The 23,440-nt window shown below is 33.1% G+C and overlaps 1 protein-coding gene and 1 long non-coding RNA gene across 11 annotated transcripts; one reads left to right on the top strand and one right to left on the bottom strand.

Moving 5' to 3' along the window:
* Positions 1–902: 902 nt before the first annotated feature.
* LOC114309520 (sirohydrochlorin ferrochelatase, chloroplastic) lies at positions 903–20,117 on the top strand. Of its 10 annotated transcripts, none has more exons than XM_028255261.2 (11): positions 922–1,124; positions 2,216–2,283; positions 2,380–2,428; positions 2,676–2,723; positions 3,506–3,543; positions 10,977–11,091; positions 11,335–11,552; positions 11,698–11,759; positions 12,293–12,403; positions 12,535–12,627; positions 12,900–13,399. In XM_028255261.2, exons 6-11 carry the CDS (start codon positions 11,036–11,038, stop codon positions 12,999–13,001), a joined length of 642 nt encoding a protein of 213 aa, XP_028111062.1. In that variant the 5' UTR covers positions 922–1,124; positions 2,216–2,283; positions 2,380–2,428; positions 2,676–2,723; positions 3,506–3,543; positions 10,977–11,035; the 3' UTR covers positions 13,002–13,399. The 10 variants fall into 10 exon arrangements, with proteins under 10 accessions (XP_028111060.1, XP_028111059.1, XP_028111062.1 ...); XM_082873328.1 differs by having other exon boundaries at positions 3,379–3,543; XM_082873353.1 differs by having other exon boundaries at positions 922–1,147.
* On the bottom strand, positions 3,438–4,590 carry LOC114309521 (uncharacterized). Its single transcript, XR_014331996.1, has 3 exons — positions 4,512–4,590; positions 3,664–3,774; positions 3,438–3,530 (listed from the first exon to the last, which is right to left on the bottom strand). It is a non-coding gene; the product is annotated as an uncharacterized LOC114309521 (long non-coding RNA).
* Positions 20,118–23,440: the final 3,323 nt, after the last annotated feature.

The following is a 23,440-nucleotide window of genomic DNA, read 5'->3' as shown; positions in this document are numbered from 1 at the left end:
AGACAATTCAGATGATTCGGCTCAGGTCTATTCCTCTGAAGAATCAACCAATCAATATTCCGGACCAGAGTTTCAAGATGCTCAAGATCCATTTATCTGATCAACATTGGATTCCATATAGATACAAATTAGCTTCAATCAATACTCTTTTGAGAAAAGTTGCCAATTTGTATTTATATTGATTCCATAATTCACATGTTCCACCGAAAGTGATGAATAGTAAAAGTTACTGTTCACTTTTACTATTCACCATCGCTATTCACCCAGTCAACTTTTGTTTAAAGCTGCCCAACTATTCAATCAATCAACCGAAAGCAACCGACAGCATCTGCTTTTCACATACTCAGCCAGCTGCTTTCAGAAGTCACATGTTTACTGTTTTGCTTTTTATTTCTTTATATTGTAATCAATTGTAAGCATTCAGGCATTCTTCAATTTTCTTCTCCATTTCTGTTGTAAGAAAAACCAGAGTGTTTTGAGAGCCTTACCAGTTGCTTCGTTGTACCTATTTAAGATCCTTGCAGTTGCTACAATTGTAATTGTAAGTTATTTTTTGTTATTTAAAATGTTTTGATTGATAATTAGTGTGAATATTTTAATTCCAATTGTATGTCCAGTGCGTAGTTCTTATCTGATGTGTTTTGATTTCATAATCTATCTCCTTCATATATATGCTGTCAAAACGACGTCGTTTTGACAGATTTGAGCCATTTGAGCCACAAAAATTTGAGCTACCTGCATTGTCGTTTTTTTTTTTCAACAATGCTAGAGGGCCACAATTTTTGTGGCTACAATGGCTCAAAACTGTCAAAACGACGTCGTTTTGGCATGTTTTGCACCCAAAACGACGTCGTTTTGACAGTTTTGAGCCATTGTGGTCACAAAAATTATGGCCCTCAAACATTTTCCTTTTTTTTTATATTTTCACAATTAAAAAGTCGGGGCTGAAAAAGGACCACCATACAAAAAAGTCGGGACTCTCTCTTCAGCCCTAATTTGCCAAATTCGATCTCTCCTTCTAGGTTTCCAATCTCTGTCTAGGACTCTTCTTGCCCTAACTTGCCATGATCGATCTCATTTTCATGGCTCCAACGCAGATCTGAATTCCTTGGCTTTAATCCGAAGTAAATCAATGATTTTCATGGCAGTTGAGATTTTCATCTTCACGCACAATTTTATGAGAGCTTCTATCATTTTTTGCTGAGCTTCACACACACACGCACACATACATATATATATAAACAGATTATGAGATCTTCTATCATTTCTTCAATTTTTTTGCAAATATATACAAGATTGATTTGGTTTCTAACAGAGATTGTAGCAAATTTTGATTCAATAGCGATTTGGTGCGATTTCAATCTCTCTCTCTCTCTCTCTCTCTCTCTCTCTCCGCCTATACATACATATATACATGTATCTATGAAGAACATAGTGATTAGTTCAAATTTTTGCCCGATTGAAGAAATTTTATTGGTTTATTGTTTGTATAATTTTGGAATTGTGTTCAGTTCTCTGATGTTATTTTCTACTAACAATTTAGGGCAAACAAAATTTTTTGAATTTCTGGGGAGGCTGTTGTATAGGATTACCTAATACTACAACAAAAAGATGAAATAGGCTTTTACTATTAATGAGGATTAAAATTTGATTAATTTGAAATTTAGTTCCGTTCAATTCAAGCTTGCTTTAATGCTATTGTGGTTTTAATTGTTAGGTTTGCCTCTAAGCCCTTTATTTTACTTATGTTATTGCAATTTGAATTGTAGTTTGAACTTTAATAGACTGTATTAGTTGTTTGTTTGCTTGTGTTTGTGTTTGTGTTTATGTGTTTATTTTTTATTTTTATTTTTATTTTTTTAAATAAATGTGGTAATCAAAGAGTTTAGATTTATATTAAATTTTTTTTTTGAAAGTTCTATAATTATAAATTTGAAATTGATCCCAACAGAATACTGATTTGTTCAAGGACTAGAATTAACTCTTACGTTTTTAAAAGAAAAGATTGTTTTATCACTTTATGGAAGTTTGAATGATTGTGAGGTTGCATCCCCAGCCGTTCTTTGTTTGGGAATATAATTTTCTGATTTCCTACTTTTCTTTCTTTACTTCATATATACTTTCCCCTACTGATTGTTTCGTTTAATTTCTATGCAGTAAACTTGAGTTTAATTTCTTCTCATACAATTCCTTTGGCTGCTTTTTTATTTTGTAGTCATTGGACAAGTTTATGTTCTCAATATTAATTTCCGGTGCAGGATGGATCCACAGAGGATTTGTGGTGTAAGCAAAATTGTAGTGACTCAATTAGCATTTCATATAACATATTCATTGAAGTTGTGTCTGACTTAATTTTCCATGTGCGTATGTTTAATTCAGTATTCAGATAAATCGAACTAGATAGCAAAGGAAGGATGTGAAAGAATTGGTATAGTACTCTCTCTCTCCATTTGAGTGATTTTAGGTTGATTCTAGCAATTTTTGCTAGTTTTAAGTTGATTTGGGAAATTTTTCTCACAGAGGATTTATGTTTAAGAGTCAGTGGGACTCTTGCTATTTTGGGAAATTTTTTATTTCTTAATTTTCTTGTTGCTAGATGAATTCCAGTATGTGACTTGGAGATGTAATATGTACATGTGTTTATATTGATTTCATTTTCATTTGTTTCTTTTCAGTTGGCCGGTCAAATTGCACGCACTGCAACCATTTTCCTAATTGACGAGGTATTTACCTAAGTTTGATTCAAAAGCGTAGTTCAACAATGATCAGATTATTAGCATACCAGCATAATAACAAAAAATATTGTAAAAAAGGACTCAAATAAAGGGAACTAGTTTAGCTTACCTAGCATAAGATTAGATTCTTTTCGGCATTAACCATGGTCAACAATAACCACACCGTCTCTGATCTGTCACCAATCCTGTAGAGTTTGTCAACAATTAGATGGTGATATAGTCGGTCACTTTTGTCTTTGTGTCGAGAGAGCCACTCATTTTTGAGGAAACCTTGTAGAGTTTGTTGCTTTAACGCTTCCATTAATCAATAGACCCGACATTTGCCTGTACCAGCACAAACTGAACACTCATCTACATCTCTAGCGACATGACTTAAGCAATACTTGATTCTATCATTCATAACATCTTACAAAACAATACCAAAGAGAGAGAGAGAGAGAGAGAGAGAGAGAGAATGAATTAATGCAAAAAAATTCCCAAAAAAAGAAAATATCTTGAAATTGTGAAGTTTTGAAATGATTTTTATCAAGGGAAGGGTAAACCAAGTCAAAACAATGAGAGAGAGGGAATGGGGAGAAGGCATAAGCTATTAATAGATGTAAATTTAGGAAGTAAAATCTGATACATATTGTCAAATTTCCAGGGGATTTTTATCAAGATATTTTGCACTGATGAAATAATGAAAATTAATAAATTTCATACCACAAGTAGTTCATGAAAGCCAAGAGGTGCAGTTACGATATATGACACGCCTGGGTGCCCTTTCGCAGCTTCAGCTGTTAAGGAAGGAATATCCTGCAAAAAACAGGTTATTATACATCTCACTGTGCTTTTTAGTTCTTAGAGTTCATCAACCATCCTAGATTCATGTGTTATGTTCACAAATATTATCACGGTCTAGTTATCAATGAATATCATGCTCACTTACCTGGTGCCAATGCCGTCCAGGGAACAATAAAAATGGGCTTACAATCACACGATTTGCCCCTTGTTGAACGCACAAACCAAATGCATCTCTTATTGATGGTTCTGCCAACTCCTACTCAAATAAAGATATCAACAGTGAAAATTCAACAGCATGAAAGAGAACATTTTTATAAATTTTTTATTATTATTATTATTTTATTTTACCGGCATGAAAGAGAACATCTTGAAAATCAAGAATGCATAATTTTGCTCAAAAGCTAAAGATGATCCTAATGCAAAGTTACTTGGACTAAACCAATTATTGAAAAAAGAGATCAGATTCTCATCTCTCTGCTTAAACTAATTTTGCTTAAAAACTAAAGATGATCATAATGCAAAGTTAACTTGGGCACACCATTACTAAGAAAAAGGTGCCCATGGCCTTTGCCTGCTCGATAGGGTCAAAGACATCAAAACGTGGACGAAGATCTAAGTAAATATAAGAGAGGTGAAATTCTGGATTGATGTCAACTGTCCATCTGCCACTATATACGCTTATAGTTCAACTTTAGACCAGCAAACAGCTTTTTACCAAGATTTAACAATTTTTTTTTTTTTTTTTTTTTCCCAGTAGTTTGCACATAGTATCAAAAGAAACATTGCTATATGAGCAGGCTCTACAATGGGGTAGCCAGTTTTATCTCTAAACATTGCTGCAAACTCATCTGAAATTATATGTTTTGATTTCGTCAGCTTCTTACAACATTTACCAACGCGTAGTTCAACAATTATCAGATTATCAGCATACCAGCATAATAACAAAAAAGATAGTAAAAAAGGACTCAAATAAAGGGAACTAGTTTAGCTTACCTAGCATAAGATTAGATTCTTTTATGCGTGAACCATGGTCAACAATAACCACACTGTCTTTGTCACCAATCCCGTGAAGCTGCTGCCTAATCCCACCATTTCTAGTAGCCAAGCATAATCCTGTTGATGAATATCTGTTGTTCACGGGATATTTCTTTATTTTCAGGAGTCTGGGCAGTAGCCATTTAGGGCTTCTTCCAGTTTCACTTAATATAGTCCTTTCACTTAATAGTTCAACATAGTTCATTATATGAATTAAAGCTCTATGAAGATATCAACCACAGTCGACTTCAACACCATGCTATGGCTTTGCATTTGCCATGCCCTGTTTGAGAATGCTGGCAAAGGAAGGGCTTCAGTGCCCTTCCCTAATGCTCTTTCCTGGCAAACCAAAGATAATGATTAACACCATTTTCTTGGAAATCCAAATGAAAAGGTCTAGGGACAAGCATAAACTGAAGTTCTAATCAATCAGAAGGTTTCTTAGAAGGCTAACATATGATTTGAGTTGTTCATCTATTATTTATCATTTTGTTAAAATAAGGACTCTGACTTTTGCTATGGAATGCTTGCTTACTGTGCTTTATCCTATAGATTTTGATGTTATATTAGAAAGATTGCATTTCTCTGCGGTTTTAGAAGGTAGAAATATTGGTGACTCAGTAATCTGTGAGATACACAAAATGATAGACGATAGTTATCTCATAGTTTGGTGTGAAAATTGGATAGATGCCAGACTATATCGGAGGGTGCTTGGATGCCATTGTTAGACCACGGGTGTTTTGTCCATCCGTAGGAGCAGAAACAGAGCTCTCAACCAGTAAAATACACAAAAGACATTGATCTATTAAGAGTTTATAGTAAACACAAAGATCACGACCTAGCCACACATTTGAAAAAGGGCCAAATTGAACAGAATGAGTTAAATCAATTTTATTAACTTAACATTAAGACTAATTTTTGGCAATAGTTATTTTTTTTTCTCTATCTTCTTGTCCATCATTTTGTCTATAAATCTCAATTAAATTTCCTCTCAACTTGCTCTATAGAAAAATTTACACAATAAGAACTTGATGAAGTACATTCATTCTTCCATTACCCACCATCATCACAAAAGTCAACTCTATGTTCCAATTACTTGGGGCCTCCAATTGGCTCTATTAAAAATAATCTAAACCAAGTAAACCAATGCACTAGGAAAATGACTAATCACAAATAACTCTGCTAGGAAACACACATCAGCAGGGTAATGAATATTAAAATTTAAAAAAATATTCACCTTGCTTGTTTCCACTTTTCAAAAAACACTTTTCAGAAAATTCTACTTTCTTATTTTCCGTATTTTTTTTGTTTTTACTGAATTTTTAAAATATTTTAAGCAAGTTTTTTTACTTTTTAGACACACCTAACATAAATACACCTAAAAAGTAAAAAATTGTAAAAAAAAATCTTTTAAAAATTTACTAAATACCAAAAATACAAGAATTTAGAACATTTTTTGTATTTTTATGTATTTATTAATTTTTTAAAATATTTTTTCACAAATTTTTTACTTTTTAGATACATCTAAGTAAGGTGCATCTAAAAAAGTAAAAAAAAATGTTTAAAATTTAAAAAATATTCACTAAAAACAAAAAAACACGAAAACCAAAAAAGTCAGTTTTCAAAAAATTTAATCCAGAAAACTCAAACCAAACACACTGATTTATTTTATATATTATATTATCTATAGTATTACTAATTTGGTGATGTACAAACAAACATTCTTTATCTTACATTTCCAACTTAATACCACCATACTAACAATCTCTTCACTCAATCTCACCGTACTCTTAATCCCCTCCATACTATGGGTAACATAAGACAGTTTGACTCTCCCTCTCTCTCTCTCTCTCCCCCTCTCTCTCTCTCTCTCTCTCACACACACACACACACACACACACACAAAACAAAACAAAACAAAAAGAAGAAACAACAAAAAGAACAAAAAATTATTTATTACTAGCGTCTAAATTGCGATTGGTTCCCATTGCTACAGTCACTCTTATTCCAAGTTCAAGTACTGTGTCAATCAAAACATTCTGCACAACATGACATCCAATCAGTAATTACCTAAATTAAGCTTATAATCCGAACTGCCATATTATGCTTTCTTCAAGTAACAATGGAGACATTTTATAATTGTGTTAGTATCCACTATATTTGGACAAAATTATAACCTTCTTATACTTCAAAATGAACTATAGAACAAACATATTTATTCCATAAAAGAAAGGTGGAGGCATAAACCTTGTACAACCAAAGCATCTAAGCCTATATACCTACAAGCATATACAAATTCCCCATAAAATCAATAATCAAAGAGAAACAAAATGGAGCACTCTCACATCCAACAAAATAGGAAACAAGTATAATTCCCTTTAAACAATGAATAGGGTGTTAATAGTTACTCTCAAGAGACAAAAATTTAGACCTTGAAATTTCAATGGTTGTGTAGTATGTAATAAGCAAAGTCATTGCTACATATAATAGCACAGTGACTACTACAACACACATGAATGGAGAATGTAAGGAGAAAACTTACCTTCACGATATGGAGCCCATTCATGCTTGCGCAAATGATGTGGAGCATCAAAGTGGCGGCAAAAGACCCTACAAAAGTTTAGGATGTGAGCAACTTGTAGGTTTTCATGAACTAACAAGAAACAAAAGAAAAGGAATACTGATCAAATCCAAGCAAAATAGATATTAAGTTCACACCACAAAACGCAAGCTGTTATGCTTTGGAAATAGGCCTTTTCTCAAATAATGTGCTGTCTCGAGATATTGCAAGATCCTTATAAGAAAAGTTGCGCCACTTTTATTATCATCTAAATATTGTCATGCACTGTGGTAACACTTGAATCATTCACTGAACTACTATTGTTGTCAACTACCACCACCTGTTTATATAGGAATAGTTAGAACCCCGCTTTTCGATGAACAAAATAGCTAATGTTAACAGCTAAATATTAAGAACCTCAGCTCCTCTTTTCACCAATAAAACAAACAAATTCAATAAAATCCATTACTCTAATTTAGGGTCAAACCCATAACAAAATACCATTTTGATAGAATATAAAACTCATTAATAGTAAGAATACCATTAATTCAGTAAAAAACAGCCCACCAATAATACATAGAACTATTTTAGATTACACTTGTAGTTTATAATTACTCAAATTTTAAGAAACTTAGGTAAATACCTTGTCAATTCGGAAAATGGTTGCAGTGCGTGCAATTTGAACGGCCAACTGAAAAGAAACAAATGAAAATGAAATTAATATAAAGACATATACGTATTACTTTTCTAAGTCACATACTGGAATAATAAAAGAAAAAGAGAAGTATTCCTAACAGTACCACAGCAAAACAAATAGACTAATACTTCAACAAGTGCTAATTCAATAGCAATTTTCAAACCATCTAGCAATAAGAAAATTCAGAATTAAAAAATTTCCCAAAATAGCAAGAGCTCCACCGTCTCTTAAACATAAATCCTTTGTGAGAAAAATTTTCCAAATCAACTTAAAACTAGCAGAAATTGCTAGAATCAACCTAAAATCACTCAAATGGAGAGAGAGAGAGAGAGAGAGAGAGAGAGAGAGAGTACTATACCATTTCTTTTACATCCTTCCTTTGCTGTCTAGTTCGATTTATCTGAATACTGAATGAAACATACATGGAAAATTAAGTCAAGACAACTTCAATGAATATGTTATATGAAATGCTAATTGAGTCACTACAATTTTGCTTACACTACAAATCCTTTGTGGATCCATCATGCACCGGAAATTAATATAGAGAACATAAACTTAAGTCCAATGACTAAAAAATAAAAAAGCAGCCAAAGGAATTGTATGAGAAGAAATTAAACGCAGGTCTACTGCATAGAAATTAAACAAAACAGTCAGTAGGGGAAAGTATATATGAAGTAAAGAAAGAAAAGTAGGAAATCAGAAAATTATATTCCCAAACAAAGAATGACTTGAGATGCAACCTCACAATCATTCAAACTTCCACAAAAACAATCTTTTCTTTTAAAAACGTAAGAGTTAATTCTAGTCCTTGAACAAACCAGTATTTTGTTGGGATCAATTTCGAATTTATAATTATAAAACTTTCAAAAAAAATTAATATAAATCTAAACTCTTTGATTATCACATTTATTAAAAAAAAAAAAAAACACAAACAAAATAACATCTAATAACAGTCTATTGAAGTTCAAACCTTAGTTGCACGAAACGGGAGCGGGGGCGGGGGCGGGAGCGGGGCCGGGAGTGAGGAAGCGTGAGCCGATAGAAGTTTCTTAGGTTGGGAGCGGCTCGGGAGCGGTAATATATATATATATATATATTTTAATACACATTAGAAGTTTTTTTATAAATATTTTTATTTTAATACACATTAAATATTTTATTTATTTATTATATATTTTAAATAATGTATTATTGTTAATTTATTTATTTATTTTTAATTGATATATATTATAAATAAAAAATTATAATAAATAAGGAATAGTAAATTATGTTAAAATAAACAAAAAGAAAAATTAGATATTTTATTTTATAATTTTTTTATTCTATATGTTAATATTTAGGATATTGAGAATATTAAAAATATAAAAAAATAAATAAAAGATGTAAAATGGTTTTTTTATTACTAAAAACAAAAAAAGGTAAAAAAAATAAAATAAAGAATAAAAGAGGGAGAGAGAGACAACAACGAAGAGGGAAGAGGGAAGAGGGAAGAGAGAGGAGTCGAATAGAGGGGAGGAACAAGAGAGACGAACAGAGAGAGAGGAGACAAAGACGAAGATGAACACAGAGAGAGAGATACGAAGGTCGAAGGAGACGACGGCGAAGAGCATCGAATAGAGAGAGAGAGAGAGTCAAAGAAGATAAACAGGTTCGACTTCGACGATTAACAGAGGGAGAGAGATAGTTGAACACACATAGATTGGAAAAACATACCATGATCTAGTCTCGATTAGGGCTTCAACTGGTTTTTTCCCCTTTTCCTTTTTCTTTCTCTGTCTTCAATGGGTTAGGGTTTCTGTCTGTTTTCTCTTTCTCTGTCTTCAATGGGTTAGGGCTTCTCTCTTTTTGGGTTTCTGAGTTGTTTTATTTCCACCAACAATCCCATCTTGGACAGGATCGCGTTTCTCTCTCTACAGAAACGCGATTCTTACACGTTTCTTTCTAAGAAACGTGGAATCGCATTTCTTACGAAGATTCGTCACTTGGTTGCACGATTCCTGCAACTAAGGTTCAAACTACAATTCAAATTCGAATAACATAAATAAAATAGAGGGCTTAGAGGCAAACCTAACAATTAAAACCACTATAGCATTAAAGCAAGCTTGAATTGAATAGAACTCAATTTCAAATTAATCAAATTTTAATCCTCATCAATAGTAAAAGCCTATTTCATCTTTTTGTTGTAGTATTAGGTAATCCTATACAACAGCCTCCCCAGAAATTCTAAAAATTTTGTTTGCCCTAAATTGTAAGTAGAAAAGTGAGATGCCTCAGCTTTGACAAATTTATTGGCAATCACAAAAAGTGGGTAACAATCCCAATAATACTCACTAAACCCAGACAAAATTCATTTGAGGTTTTAGTGAATTTGTGAAGTGCCGTGATGGGTTTTGATCATATGACAGTAGACAAATATGTTTGAACTTGTGTTGATGGTATTCCTCTGAATGGAATCTGGTCAATGTGATCATGTTGACATAATATTTGCATAAACTTTGTAATCCAATTAAATTAAAGAACTATTTTATGTTGTTTTTAATTTGTGGTGATTATGATGGTGTACCATTAGTCTCGATAGATTAATGACTGAGATGCAGGAGGCACATATAGGCTGAAACACTTAGTTTCGTAAGAAAGAATTTACTGGACAAAATTTAGGTTATGTTGCAGGACATAATTTTTTCTCAACAAAGCAGCAAAATGTTTAATTTTTTTTTAAAGCATAGCACCAATGAATGTGAAGCCAGTTAGAATCTTCTTTAAATTACAATATTATAGTTTTCAAATTTTAGACCTACTCTAACTAAAGATTTGGATTCAAACTTTTCTCGTTCTACTTGTGGTTGGATTTATTTCTATTAGTTGACACAGTTAATTGGTATTCTGTGAAATTTTATACTTGTGAATTAGGTTGAAAAAAGGGAGAGGGAAGGGGAGGGTAATACCAGTAGAACTTTGCTGCTACTCTAAGATTATAACAGTGTTGAGTCATCAAAATTGAAGATGTAAAGCATAATTACAAACAGAGATCAAATTGAAAATAATTGTACTTAAAAAAAAAACTACTAGTTAAGGTCTACAATCTAGTGTGTGAAACACTTACGAGAAAATGTCTATGGACTGTAAATGATGAAGTGATGATGGACCCCCAAATTGTAAACTGCAGGTTATTAAATTATTGCCTTCTCGCTGGAAGAAGTTCCCCAGTGAAGCTGATAAAATTTCATGGCACAAGCAAAGATGGCAATGTCATCTCTTACTTCTCAATTCAGTAGTAAAAGGTACTTTCCTTGTCCCTTTTTAGATTGTTTCTTGAATCTCGATTTGAGTTTAGCTTTTGTTTAGTGTTGGGTCTGAAATGGTTGCTAGGGAAAACTCAAAAAACCACAGCTAAACCCAAACAATTTGAAAACATATACCGTTAAATATTGTTGTATGATGTGAATTTATTTGTTTTTTTTTTGTATGTATGTATTAGTTTGAGAGATTGATATTTTCTTGCTTTCTCCTTTGGATGATCAAAGGACTATATTAAGTGAAACTGGAAGAAGCCCTAAATGGGTACTGCCCAGACTCGTGGAAATAAAGAAATATCCCATGAACAGCAGATATTCATCAACAAGATTATGCTTGGCTACTAGAAATGGTGGGATTAGGCAGCAGCCTCACGGGATTGGTGACAGAGACGGTGTGGTTATTGTTGACCATGGTTCACGCCGAAAAGAATCTAATCTTATGCTAGGTAAGCTAAACTAGTTCCCTTTATTTGAGTCTGTTTGTACTATCTTTTTTGTTATTATGCTGGTATGCTGATAATCTGATAATTGTTGAACTACGCTTCCATAAATGTTGTAAGAAGCTGATGAAATCAGAACTTATCATTTCAGATGAGTTTGTGGCAATGTTTAGAGATAGAACTGGCTACCCCATTGTAGAGCCTGCTCATATGGTAATGTTTCTTTTGATACTATGTGCAAACTACTGGAAAAACAAAAAAAAAAATTGTTAAATCTTGGTAGAAAGCTGTTTGCTGGTCTAAAGTTGAACTATAAGCCTGTATAGTGGCAGATGGACAGTTGACATCAATCCAAAATTTCACCTCTCTTATATTTACTTAGATCTTTGTCCACGTTTTGATGTCTTTGACCCTATCGGGCAGGCAAAAGCCTTGGGACACCTTTTTCTTAGTAATGGTGTGCCCAAGTTAACTTTGCATTTTGATCATCTTTAGTTTTTAAGCAAAATGAGTTTAAGCAAAGCAGAGAGATGAGAATCTGATCTCTTTTTTCAATAATTGGTTTAGTCCAAGTAACTTTGCATTAGGATCATCTTTAGCTTTTGAGCAAAATTATGCATTCTTGATTTTCAAGATGTTCTCTTTCATGCCGGTAAAATAAAATAATAATAATAATAAAAAATTTATAAAAATGTTCTCTTTCATGCTGTTGAATTTTCACTGTTGATATCTTTTTATTTGAGTAGGAGTTGGCAGAACCATCAATAAGAGATGCATTTGGTTTGTGTGTTCAACAAGGGGCAAATCGTGTGATTGTAAGCCCATTTTTCTTGTTCCCTGGACGGCATTGGCACCAGGTAAGTGAGCATGATATTCAATGATGACTAGACCGTGATAATATTTGTGAACATAACACATGAATCTAGGATGATTGATGAACTCTAAGAACTAAAAAGCAGTGAGATGTATAATAACCTGTTTTTTGCAGGATATTCCTTCCTTAACAGCTGAAGCTGCGAAAGGGCACCCAGGCGTGTCATATATCATAACTGCACCTCTTGGCCTTCATGAACTACTTGTGGTATGAAATTTATTAATTTTCGTTATTTCATCAGTGCAAAATATCTTGATAAAAATCCCCTGAAAATTTGACAATATGTATCAGATTTACTTCCTAAATTTACATCTATTAATAGCTTATGCCTTCTTCCCATTCCCTCTCTCATTGTTTTGACTTGGTTTACCCTTCCCTTGATAAAAATCATTTCAAAACTTCACAATTTCAAGATATTTTCTTTTTTTGGAATTTTTTTTGCATTATTTCATTCTCTCTTTATTGGTATTGTTTTGTAGGATGTTATGAATGATAGAATCAAGTATTGCTTAAGTCATGTTGCTGGAGATGCAGATGAGTGTTCAGTTTGTGCTGGTACAGGCAAATGTCAGGTCTATTGATTAATGTAAGTGTTAAAGCAACAAACTCCACGAGGTTACCTCAAAAATGAGTGGCTCTCTCAACACAAAGACAGAAGTGACCTACTATATCATCATCTAATTGTTTTGTGCACTAGTTGGAGCGATATCTTTATTTTGAGGTGACAAAGCAGATAAATGATTCCAAATATCCTTTGTTTGAAATGATTCAAGAATGGGAGATTAGAATCTGTGATGCGATGTGCTTTGCATGGAATGGAAATGGGACTAGTGCCCAAATTTGTTTTTTTTCTTATGATCATTCTAACTGTACAGTAGTAGTACAATTGATCTGAGAGTGAGCCTTGAATGTGCTCAACAGTAATGTGAAATTATAAATTTTTTCCTAAGGAATTTCTATTTAACATGCATTATCAAAAGAGAAATTGTGTATCCAGTCTAATTGATAATTGATGCATTTGAATCATGGTATCATTTTTGTATTTTTGTTGCCAAAGACAAAAAAAGGGAACTCACATGAAGGACTTGTTTGGCAAACTGTTTTCAGTAATTACTTTTGAAAAAAATTTCTTCAAAATATCCAATTTTAAGGAATATTTTTAAATTGTGTTTTGAATGTTTAAAAATTAATTTGGCATGAATTAATTAAAGGATATCATTTTTATTATTTTTTAAAAAAATACAAGAAATGAAAATTAAACCTTAAAAATATGAAAAATGAAAATAATGTCTTCACCCATTAGTGCTAGCATATGTTATAAAATTTCCATGATGAATGATAAAAAAATTATTTTTATTTCTTTCAGCTAGTCAAACTTTTAAAGTGTGTTGATCAAGAAAGAAAATAAATGAAACAAAATGTTTTAATGAAAAATATTTTTTACAGAAAACATTTTTAGAAAATGTTTTGTGGAGAAAATATTTTTTTATGTTTGGTAATGATGGTGAAACGAATGTGAAGGTGAAGGTGGGGGTATAGCGGTCGGGCGACGACAATGGTGATGGCGATGGCCATAGCAACAATGACAGTGGCGGTGAGGGTGGTGTGGTGGTGGAGGTGAGAGTAATGGTGGCGGTGTGGTGACATTAGTAAATAATTAGTTCGAAAGACGTTTTTCATTTTTTAAAAGTGGGAAACATCATCTCTTTAAATAAACTTGTTTTTTTATTGACCATATAAAATATTTAATGTTGGCATTCGTTTTTCATTGTAACAAATATCAAAAAATACGAAAAATATAATGGAAAATTACACTAGCAATCTATGTAGTTTGAGACTTGTATCACTTTGATCTCTGACCTTTTAATTTTGATACATTTGATTTTGAATTTTGAATCTTATTTCAAATAAGAACAATTGAATATGCTATTTCATTTTCAAACGATAAATGCTCAATTTTAAAGGCAAAATCATAAATTCGCCCTATTTCCCACCCAAATAAACCTACTCTTTACCTCATGAATTAGGGCACCATTAGAGTTCAGATTTGCGAGCAAAAAAATAGGATTTTCACCATTGAACAAAAAGTTACAAGTGTATCAAAGTGGAAACTTTTAACATATTCACACAATTACAAGCAAAAGTTGGTATTGCAAATGGGTACTCCATGGATTGCGAATGACGTCATCCCGCCTCAATGAGTCTGGATCGTCTGCAGGGATTTCTTGCGGTGCCTCCTGCGGTCGTTTTGGACCTTTTTTTTTAATTTTTTTTTTTTTTTTGCTTTCTCTCTCATTTGCTGAGAGCCCTAATCCTCAAAATAGAGAAGATACGAACAGAGAGAGTCAGAGGCTTTCTTGTGTTTTAAAGAAGTTGATTTTCTTTCAATCTTCTTGTTCATATTTGGAGCTTAGAAAACCCAAGAAATCTTTTTTTTTTGAGAAAACCCAAGAAATCAAACACATGAGAAATCAAACCCAAGATGAAATCAAACACAAAGGTAATTTTTATTATCTTTGCAGGTTTCTCTACTATCGGATCCAAAGAGTAAATCTTGTCTCTTCACTGTCTTCATTACTACTTCGTTGTTTTGTGGTGCTTACTTCATTGGGAGTGCATTCCTTGCAAAAAATTACAGAGTACATATCATTGCTTCAATGGCTATGGTTTTATTCTCTTCCTGCCACTCTCTCCTTGGTTGTATAATTTCAATTTCAACACTTTAAACACCCAAAATTTCATAAACCCATCACACAAATCATCAAAAATTATGTAAAACTCAAAAAAATCAGAAATATATACATACATGTAATATTTATATACACATAAAATAGAAAGAAACAGAATATCTTCAAGTCGTCGTTCGTCCTTCACCAGTTGTCGCTTCATCGCCGTCGCCGTGGTGTATGAGTTAGGTTCTCGCCGTGACGTTGCCTCGTCGCCCTCAACTTCCTTCGCCTTCGCCTTCGCCTCTGCCTCTCTTTGTCAGTCTCTTCTCTGTTTTGAGGATAACACTATGTTTGGGAATCTAGGAGAGAAAAGAAAAGAAAGGATTACTTAAGTTATAAAAGAAAAGAAAAGAAAAGAAAAAAAATGAAATGATTATGATTTCTCTCCTTTTTGTTTGGATAAAGAAGAAATAAAAGAAAAGAAATGATTGTGATTTCTCTCATTCTTGTTTGGTTAGGTTTCATTAAGAAAAAAAAAATTTATTTTATGTTATATTACAAAAATAACCTTTTTATATTTTTAATCATTTTATTTCTTTTATTTTTATAGGGACAAAATTAGTATTATGAAAATAGTGGTTTCTTTTCTCTCTCAATCTCTCTACTTTTGAGAAGATTGAAAATGAGGCTTATAAGAGAAATGAGTCTCTCTCCCTTTCTCTTCATTTCTTTCCATTTCTCTCCATTTAGGTTATCCAAACAAGTAAAAGAAATACATATCTCTTCATTTCTTTTCTTCTCTCCAAATCGCTCAATCCAAACATAGCAAATGAGAGAGAAAGCAAAAGAGGAAAAAGAAGAAGAAGAAAAAAGGGTCCAAAACGACGTCGTTTTGGACCGTCGCCGCAGGAGGCGTCGCAGGTAATCACAGCAGACAATCCGGACTCCCGTCTCAATGTGGTATTCATTTTTTTTATTATTTTGGTTGATTTTTTTTGTGACATACGACCTTTGTTTTGACTTGAGTTTCTGAGACAATATTTAGTTTTTTTTAGAAAAATAAAAACTAATTTAATAAAAAAAATATCCAAAAAAAAGGGGGTAAACTACCAATAGGTCATAATAGTTGGACTTAATTCTTATCAAATCCTATTGAAAATAAGTCTTAGTAAAATTGTCGCTAAAAATAATTTTTTTGTGACAATTTTTTATATATGTCACTAAAAATTAACAATTAGTGACTTTTTTTGTCATAATTTTTATAAATTGTCGCTAAAACTTATAATTAGTGACGTTTTTTGATAACAAATTTTTCTCATAGGACTTATTAGACAATAAATTCACTTATTAGGACCTACACGTAAGTACCCCTAAAAAAAAACTATTTCTACCCTCTTTGTTTTTTTTGCTCGCAATCTCAATTAATGGTGCCCTAATTCTTGAATAAAGAGGGGCAGGCTTATTTGGGTACAATGATGGATCTAGGAGGGGATCCCAAAAAAATTTAAAAAATATCATATATTATATTAAAATTTTTAAAATAACTTAAAATTATAGGAGTTCGCACTCCCAAATTTTTTGTAGATAATTTCAAAATTATATAGAGTAGCCCCTCCAATTTTTTAAAGTATAGAGTAGCCCCTCAAAGATATAATTCTAAATCCGTCTCTGTTTGGGTAGGAAAGCGGGCAAACTAACAATTTTGTCATTGAAATGAAACATTTTTTATTTACAAAGGAAACGTTTTCAATTGTCTTTATTTAGAATAAAATTTAAAATTTAAGGTCAAATCTATTATAATTAAAAAGTTTCGAATCATAGTGATACAAATGTTAAACTATAGAATTTGTTAGTGTAATACGATCAAGAATTGTTGACCAAAAAAGAGAATAAATGAAAAGAACAAGAAAGGAAAAGAAAATTATGGGAATATTTATATGATTTTATAAAACAAACAATAACATCTTATTTTTTCCTTTTTCTCCCTCAAAACCCAAATTACACCGTAATATGTATGTATATATTTGGCTCCCGTCAGCGAAGACTCGTTAACTTGCGAAGTTGGGCACCGCCAAAACCTTCAATGGCGATTCGGCAGATTCAGAAGCGATTACTCTCTCTCTTTGCCTCTACAAACATTCATACCTCTCTTCCCAACGGTACTCTCTCTCTCTCTCTCTCTCTCTCTCTCTAAATACACGCATACGCAGGACTAAATTTATGGCAAGTACAGCATAAATTGGGAACTATAGAAGTAAGGTTCGGTTTTGAACTTTGCTTTTTAGCTTGTGAACTGAATGAATCATTTACAGAGCAGTTCATAGTTATTGATTCTGATGAACTCTTTAATGGAGTGATGGAGATACCGAAGCTATTATTATTATTATTATTGTTGTTGTTGTTGTTGTTGTTGTTGTTGATAATTTTTCCTGATATTAGCTAATTAGCAAACTGTTGTAAGGGATTGAGATACCTAATACTTATGCTCAAAGTAGAAATTTTGAGTAAAAAGCTTCATTTGATATGAGTCACTCCAAAGGACAAACTCAAATTTGAGTGAAATTGCAAGTGTGAAGTTTTGAGTGAATGCTAGGAGTTGGAGTAAAGGAGAATTTGGAAAATTTGAGTGAAAGCACTTATGTGTCAAGTTTTTATTGGATAGAAATTTGAGTAAAGGAATTGGGTCTCATTTTGATTTGAGTAAAACTCAATTTGGTATAGCCTGAGGTTTGAGTAAAGGAGTGGATAGGATTTTAGTGGCTTTTTACTCAAATTTAACTTTGAGTCGAGATTTGGGTAGGGTTGGAGATGCGGCCTAGTTTTGCAACTCTACTTTTTAGCTTTTAAACTAAAAAGTTAAAAGCCAACAAGCTGTACAAAAAAAAAAGTATAATCTTTTTTGTCTATTTTTTATACGTTATTTTTTGTAAAAAGTTAAAAAGTGGATTCAAATATACTAGTTTTTTTATCTTATATTTTAGTCAAAAAATCAAAAAGTTACCAAAAAAAGTCTATTTCCAAATGAGGCCGGCATAGAGTTACCTTGTGTGAACTTTGTGATATGAAGCCTAGACTCTACGGATCATAACTTCTTGAAAATAGAAGAAATCACGGCTTTGTTTTCAGAATCTATTTTATGAAAAATACTAAAAACTAATTTGGTGAAGATGAACACCAAAAAGATGTTTTGGAATTTTTAAATGCAATTTTTGCCCCAAAAAAAGAAAACAACATGAAAATCGTGAGTGTTTTTGAATTTTCAAGTACTATTTTTGCACAAAACAAAAAAGAAAACAATATGGAGCATGTGTGTTTTTGAAATTTGCATTATTTTTTCACTATGTTACTTCTTTATTTATTTATTTGCAGAAAACATATTCTCAAAATCCCCAAACAAAGTGCACAAAATTTTAAAATATTGAGCAACATGGAACCATTAGAAATTTTACTTCAATGGGTGAGATGCCTCATCTTGACAAATTTATCAAATATTGAGTAACAATCCCAGTAATCCTCACTAAGCCCAGACAAAATTCATATGAGGTTCTAGTGAATTTGTGTAGTGTAGTAATAGGTTTTGATCATATGACAGCTGACAAATATGTTTGAACTTGTGTCGATGGTATTCCTCTGAATGGAATCTGGTCAATGTGATCATGTTGACATAATATTTGCATAAACTTCATAATCCAATTAAATTAAAGAACCTATATTATGTTGTTTTCAATTTGTGGTGACTATGATGGTGTACGATTAGTCTTGATAGATTAATGACTGAGATACATGAGGGACATATAGGCTGAAACGCTGAGTTTCGTAAGAAAGAATTTACTGGACAAAATTTAGGTTATTTTGCAGGACATAATTTGTTCTCAACAAAGCATCAAAATGTATAGAATTTTTTTTTTTTTTTTTTTTTTTTTTTTTTTTTTTTTTTTTTTTTTTGTAAAAGCATAGCACCAATGAATGTGATGCCAGTTAGAATCTTCTTTAAATTACAATATTCTAGTTTTCAAATTTTCGACGTACTCTAACTAAAGATTTGGATTCGACCTTTTCTTGTTCTTCTTGGGGTTGGATTTATTTCTGTTAGTTGACACAGTTAATTGCTATGAAATTTTATACTTGTGAATTAGGTTGAAAAAAGGGAGAGGGAATGGGAGTGTGGATTGTTCCCTAACCAAGGTGATTTTACATGCCAAGTGAGAATGTGTGCTATTTGTTCTAATTGTGGCAAATTTGATTTTCCAATATCACTCATTTTTTTGTTGTTCATTTTTTAAGTGAGTAGTGTCTTAGAGAATCATGGTTTCCTGCATGATGAACCCGTTTCTGCATGAAGAAGGCATATTATGCTGCTGCTGTTCTTCTTATCATAGTTTGTTTTGGATCTACTACTTACAGAACCCTTGTGGCAATTTCGTCCTTCTGCAAATCATTTCTTCAGTAGATACGAATTTAGTAAAAGAAGAATTCAGACAGAGACTGAACCAAGTGAGCAGGCTGTCAAAGACGTGGAAAGCCATGAAGCTTCTCTCTCCAACCTGACTGATAATGACGATTCTGCTGTGAAATTCAATGCCGCCTCCAACTTGAAGATATCCCCCAACCATGATCTTGCCATGATCTTTACTTGCAAAGTCTGTGAAACAAGATCCGTCAAGACAATGTGTCGTCAATCATATGAGAAAGGTGTGGTGGTGGCACGGTGTGGCGGGTGCAATAAGCTGCACTTGATTGCAGATCATCTAGGGTGGTTTGGACAACCAGGGAGCGTTGAGGACCTCCTGGCTGCTCGTGGGGAGGAAGTGAAAAAAGGTTCTGCTGATACTCTAAATTTAACACTGGAAGATTTGGCTGGAAAGGAAAAGATGGATGGTTTGTAATTTGGTGTGATGCTCTCTTGATGTGAGTTGGATTATCAACAGTTTTTTTTTTGTTGATGAAACTAGTTTTTTTTGTTTGTTGATAAAACTACTTGTGCTAGGCAATTGTTCCTATTTTGGATTTTGGTTTTGCATTTTTCTACATGTTTGTGTGCTTCTGTGTGTATGTGTGTATACTTGTTCCAGCACAAGTTTGTGTTACAGATGCACCCAGTCACAGAATGAATTATTTTGTGTTCAAAATCTTTAAAACAAGAGAAATGTCATTGTATTGTATCACCACCCACCCTACATTGTTATACCCACAATTGTGTGTGTGTAAATTAAATAAACAACAAAATAAAGTAATTTAGAAAATAATTATATAAATTAAATTCCGAATGAAATGCTTACAGAAATTAAAGTCGAGACTTGTGTTGAACATAATCTTTTTAAAGTAGATTTCGCCATCGTTCCGGTGCTTTGAGTTTTAACCGGCGTGCAACGACTAACACTTGTATTTGCAGTACTACAAAATCAAGTCTTGCGAACCAAAACTTCTCTGCAACTCTCTCTTTCTTTTTTCTAAAATTAAATGCAGAATAAATGCAGAAAATAGGAAGACAGAAAAGGAAGAAAAGAGACGAAAATCTGAGTGAAATTTCAATGTTTTGAATTGCTGGAAGGCTTGGCCTTTTATAGGAGAAATGGTAGCTTTTCCGAACAGGTGCCAATAGATATGCACCTGTTCGGACAGATTCAATAACCGAAGACCAATTTGGACAGATATAGATTTGTCCGGGAAAGAATTCAACAGGTATGAACCTGCTCGGGTAGGTTAGGATCTGTTTGGGTGAAGGAAAAATCTGAACCAATTTATTTTGAATTTTGAAACCAAAATAATAAATAAATAAATAAATTACAAATGTTTTTGGCCCAAAAAGATAAGAATTGGGTCGGACAAGCCCAACCCAACCTCATACCACGCACCTGCCCCCAAGCCCAGGCCCAGCTCTCCCGGACGGCCGGCGATGGCGGTGCGTGCGTGTGGTTTTTGTTTTGGGTCCAATGGGTCTAGCCTACTTTACCCATAACCTCATCCTTTGTAGCTAGACTTTCCGAGCTCCTTTCGGAAAGCCAATAGCCCTACAGTTCGGACTCTACTTGTGGTTCTGAATCTGATTTCACAAGTGCAATGTGGAATAATGAAAATACAAAAAGAGTCCAAATCCGTCAATTCGTTTTGAAAAATCAATGTTTGAATCAAATGCTAAAAATAGACTGCTTTTCCAGATTACAGAGTTGCTACCTAAATATTTTTGAGAAACTTAGGAAACCCGAGACTCATGCCAAAGGCCATTTCATCACCAAAGTGTCTCAGCTCGGGAACTTAGGTACGAGAAGGAAAGGTCATGAATTGAGCACAGCACTCGCTCGATCAAAGATCGGCCTCTACTAATCATGATGTGATTTTTATTTACATTATATGCTCTTGTTCTGATTATTAGACTAATATTACTATGCGATACACGCAAGTATAGATCAATTTGCAAAAGTTGGAACATTTAATTTCATGTTTGTTTGAAAATTGTTTTTGATACTCGTCATTTGAAAATGCAAGTTTGCATGTACATTAATCAATTTATCCCAACTTATGTAAAAAGGCCTTCATCCACTGGCATTAAAAGAGTTATATCACTTAAACAATTAGCCTCATGGTATTCATTCTTATCATGGCAACAATCACACGTATGTGGTTATGCCAAAGCAATAAGTGCTCACCTAGTACTTCAAGCCAAAACAAAGCAAATTAATTAAAGAAATGTGCATGCTTCTAACTAATGCAATATGACTAATGCAACGCACACATTATGTATTTTATAGGCTTGGCTATGAGCATGTGATATGATTTCATTCAAGACATGCGAGAGAGCACATATTCAAGTAAATGAATTTGAACATTTGATATTGGGTTAGCATGATGAGCCGAACCTTGGATGCATGTAAGACAATGGATGCAAAGCATAAAAATGCTAATGAAACGTGATGTCCTATACTAACCATCATAGGCAAGTAAGTAAAAGGGAGAAAGACGTGAGGTTGGAAGATATACAACTTATTACAACATTGCCCTCGTGCAAGAGGGTGCGAATCAAAGTCCAAAAGTCCGAATTTAACTAATTATTACAGAGACTGAATAAATATACAAGCGAGACTAATTAACTAGCTAACTATGCTATTACAACAAGGATAACCACGATAAATAAACTCGCTATTTAAACTAATTAACTACAATAATTACAACGGGACAATAATAATTATTACAACATTAATGATTAATGAGACTAATTACAATAAACAATACTGACTAAATTAATTACAATGATGATCATGATGTAAGCGAGGATGCACGAGGGTTGCATGCATGCACATGCACAATGTTCAAGAACAACTCTGTCTGCCCCAGGCTTGCTTTGTTTCACCCCAACCACTGCCCTCTGTTTTCTGCAAAAATACATTGCTGACCAAACATTGAGTGCCGACTGACCCTCAATGAAGCCTGGCTGGGCCAAGAGAAGGCCGCCTGTGCCTCAATTTTGTGCAAAACTCTGTTTTGTGTATTTAAATGAAAACAATGCAAACAGAGTGATCTGGACTCTGTTTGTCCCTCCACACTCCTTTGTCATGGGAAAACCTCGAAAGAAGGTTAGAATTGTTTCCAAAATCATTAATGAGCAAGTTGATTGCTTGATGATTTCGGGTACAATTTGGACAAGAATTAATGAATGTAATGAACAACCACCCCTTCTTTCTATCATAGAGCAAACTCAAAGAGGGAGGTAGAGACGTTTCAAGGTTCATCAAAACATCATGAATTGACGTATAATGACCCTTGACACGATGGACTCGGCATAACGTCCGGCTGAACCCAAGCAATATGACTCATTTTCTTTATGTTGGTTGATTCATTTTAAGCCAATTTTCTTAGTCTTTTCTATTCTTTAGTCCATTAAGTCCAAGGTGATGATTACGTCCACTAAATGAGAAGAGTGTCAAACAGGAAGTAATTCTCAACATGAAAGAGAGACTATGTCGTTGGCGATGAACCTCTGTAGAGATTAAGCCATTAAGCATAAATCTTTAGCTTATGTTTCGAATAACCGTCAATCGATTAAAACAACTCTCAAATTAAAGAAATGAATGGTAAGTTGATTATTAAAATGAGGCTCTTGACATGGAAGTTTAAACAACAAAAGGCCAAGAACGACATACAACAAGCTATATGTGAGAACTTATGATATAACAAGCAAACTAATCAAAGCATGAACTAATTAAATAAATTAGAACAACACTAAAACAACCCTAATATACAAAAAACAGTGACAAAACTATTTCAAAAAGGGGAAGAAAGTGAACACAAATAGGGAAGGACTAGTTAGACAAGCAAGCTTGCGCTTCAAGCATGATATTCAAAGCATAAATTAA

The sequence above is a fragment of the Camellia sinensis genome, chromosome 1, assembly GCF_055761805.1.
Source record: "Camellia sinensis isolate YWXY chromosome 1, ASM5576180v1, whole genome shotgun sequence".
Classification (NCBI taxonomy): domain Eukaryota; kingdom Viridiplantae; phylum Streptophyta; class Magnoliopsida; order Ericales; family Theaceae; genus Camellia; species Camellia sinensis.
Note: the sequence above shows the minus strand (reverse complement) of the source record. Positions and strands in the feature narration are given on the sequence as shown.

Excerpts from the sequence above, each read along its gene's own strand:
- LOC114309520 (XM_028255259.2), top strand. The coding sequence starts at position 11,036 with ATGGCACAAGCAAAGATGGCAATGTCATCTCTTACTTCTCAATTCAGT. Across the intron at positions 11,092-11,334 it reads TCTCAATTCAGTAGTAAAAG|GACTATATTAAGTGAAACTG; the intron begins GTACTTTCCTTG and ends GGATGATCAAAG. Across the intron at positions 11,760-12,292 it reads TTGTAGAGCCTGCTCATATG|GAGTTGGCAGAACCATCAAT; the intron begins GTAATGTTTCTT and ends TTATTTGAGTAG.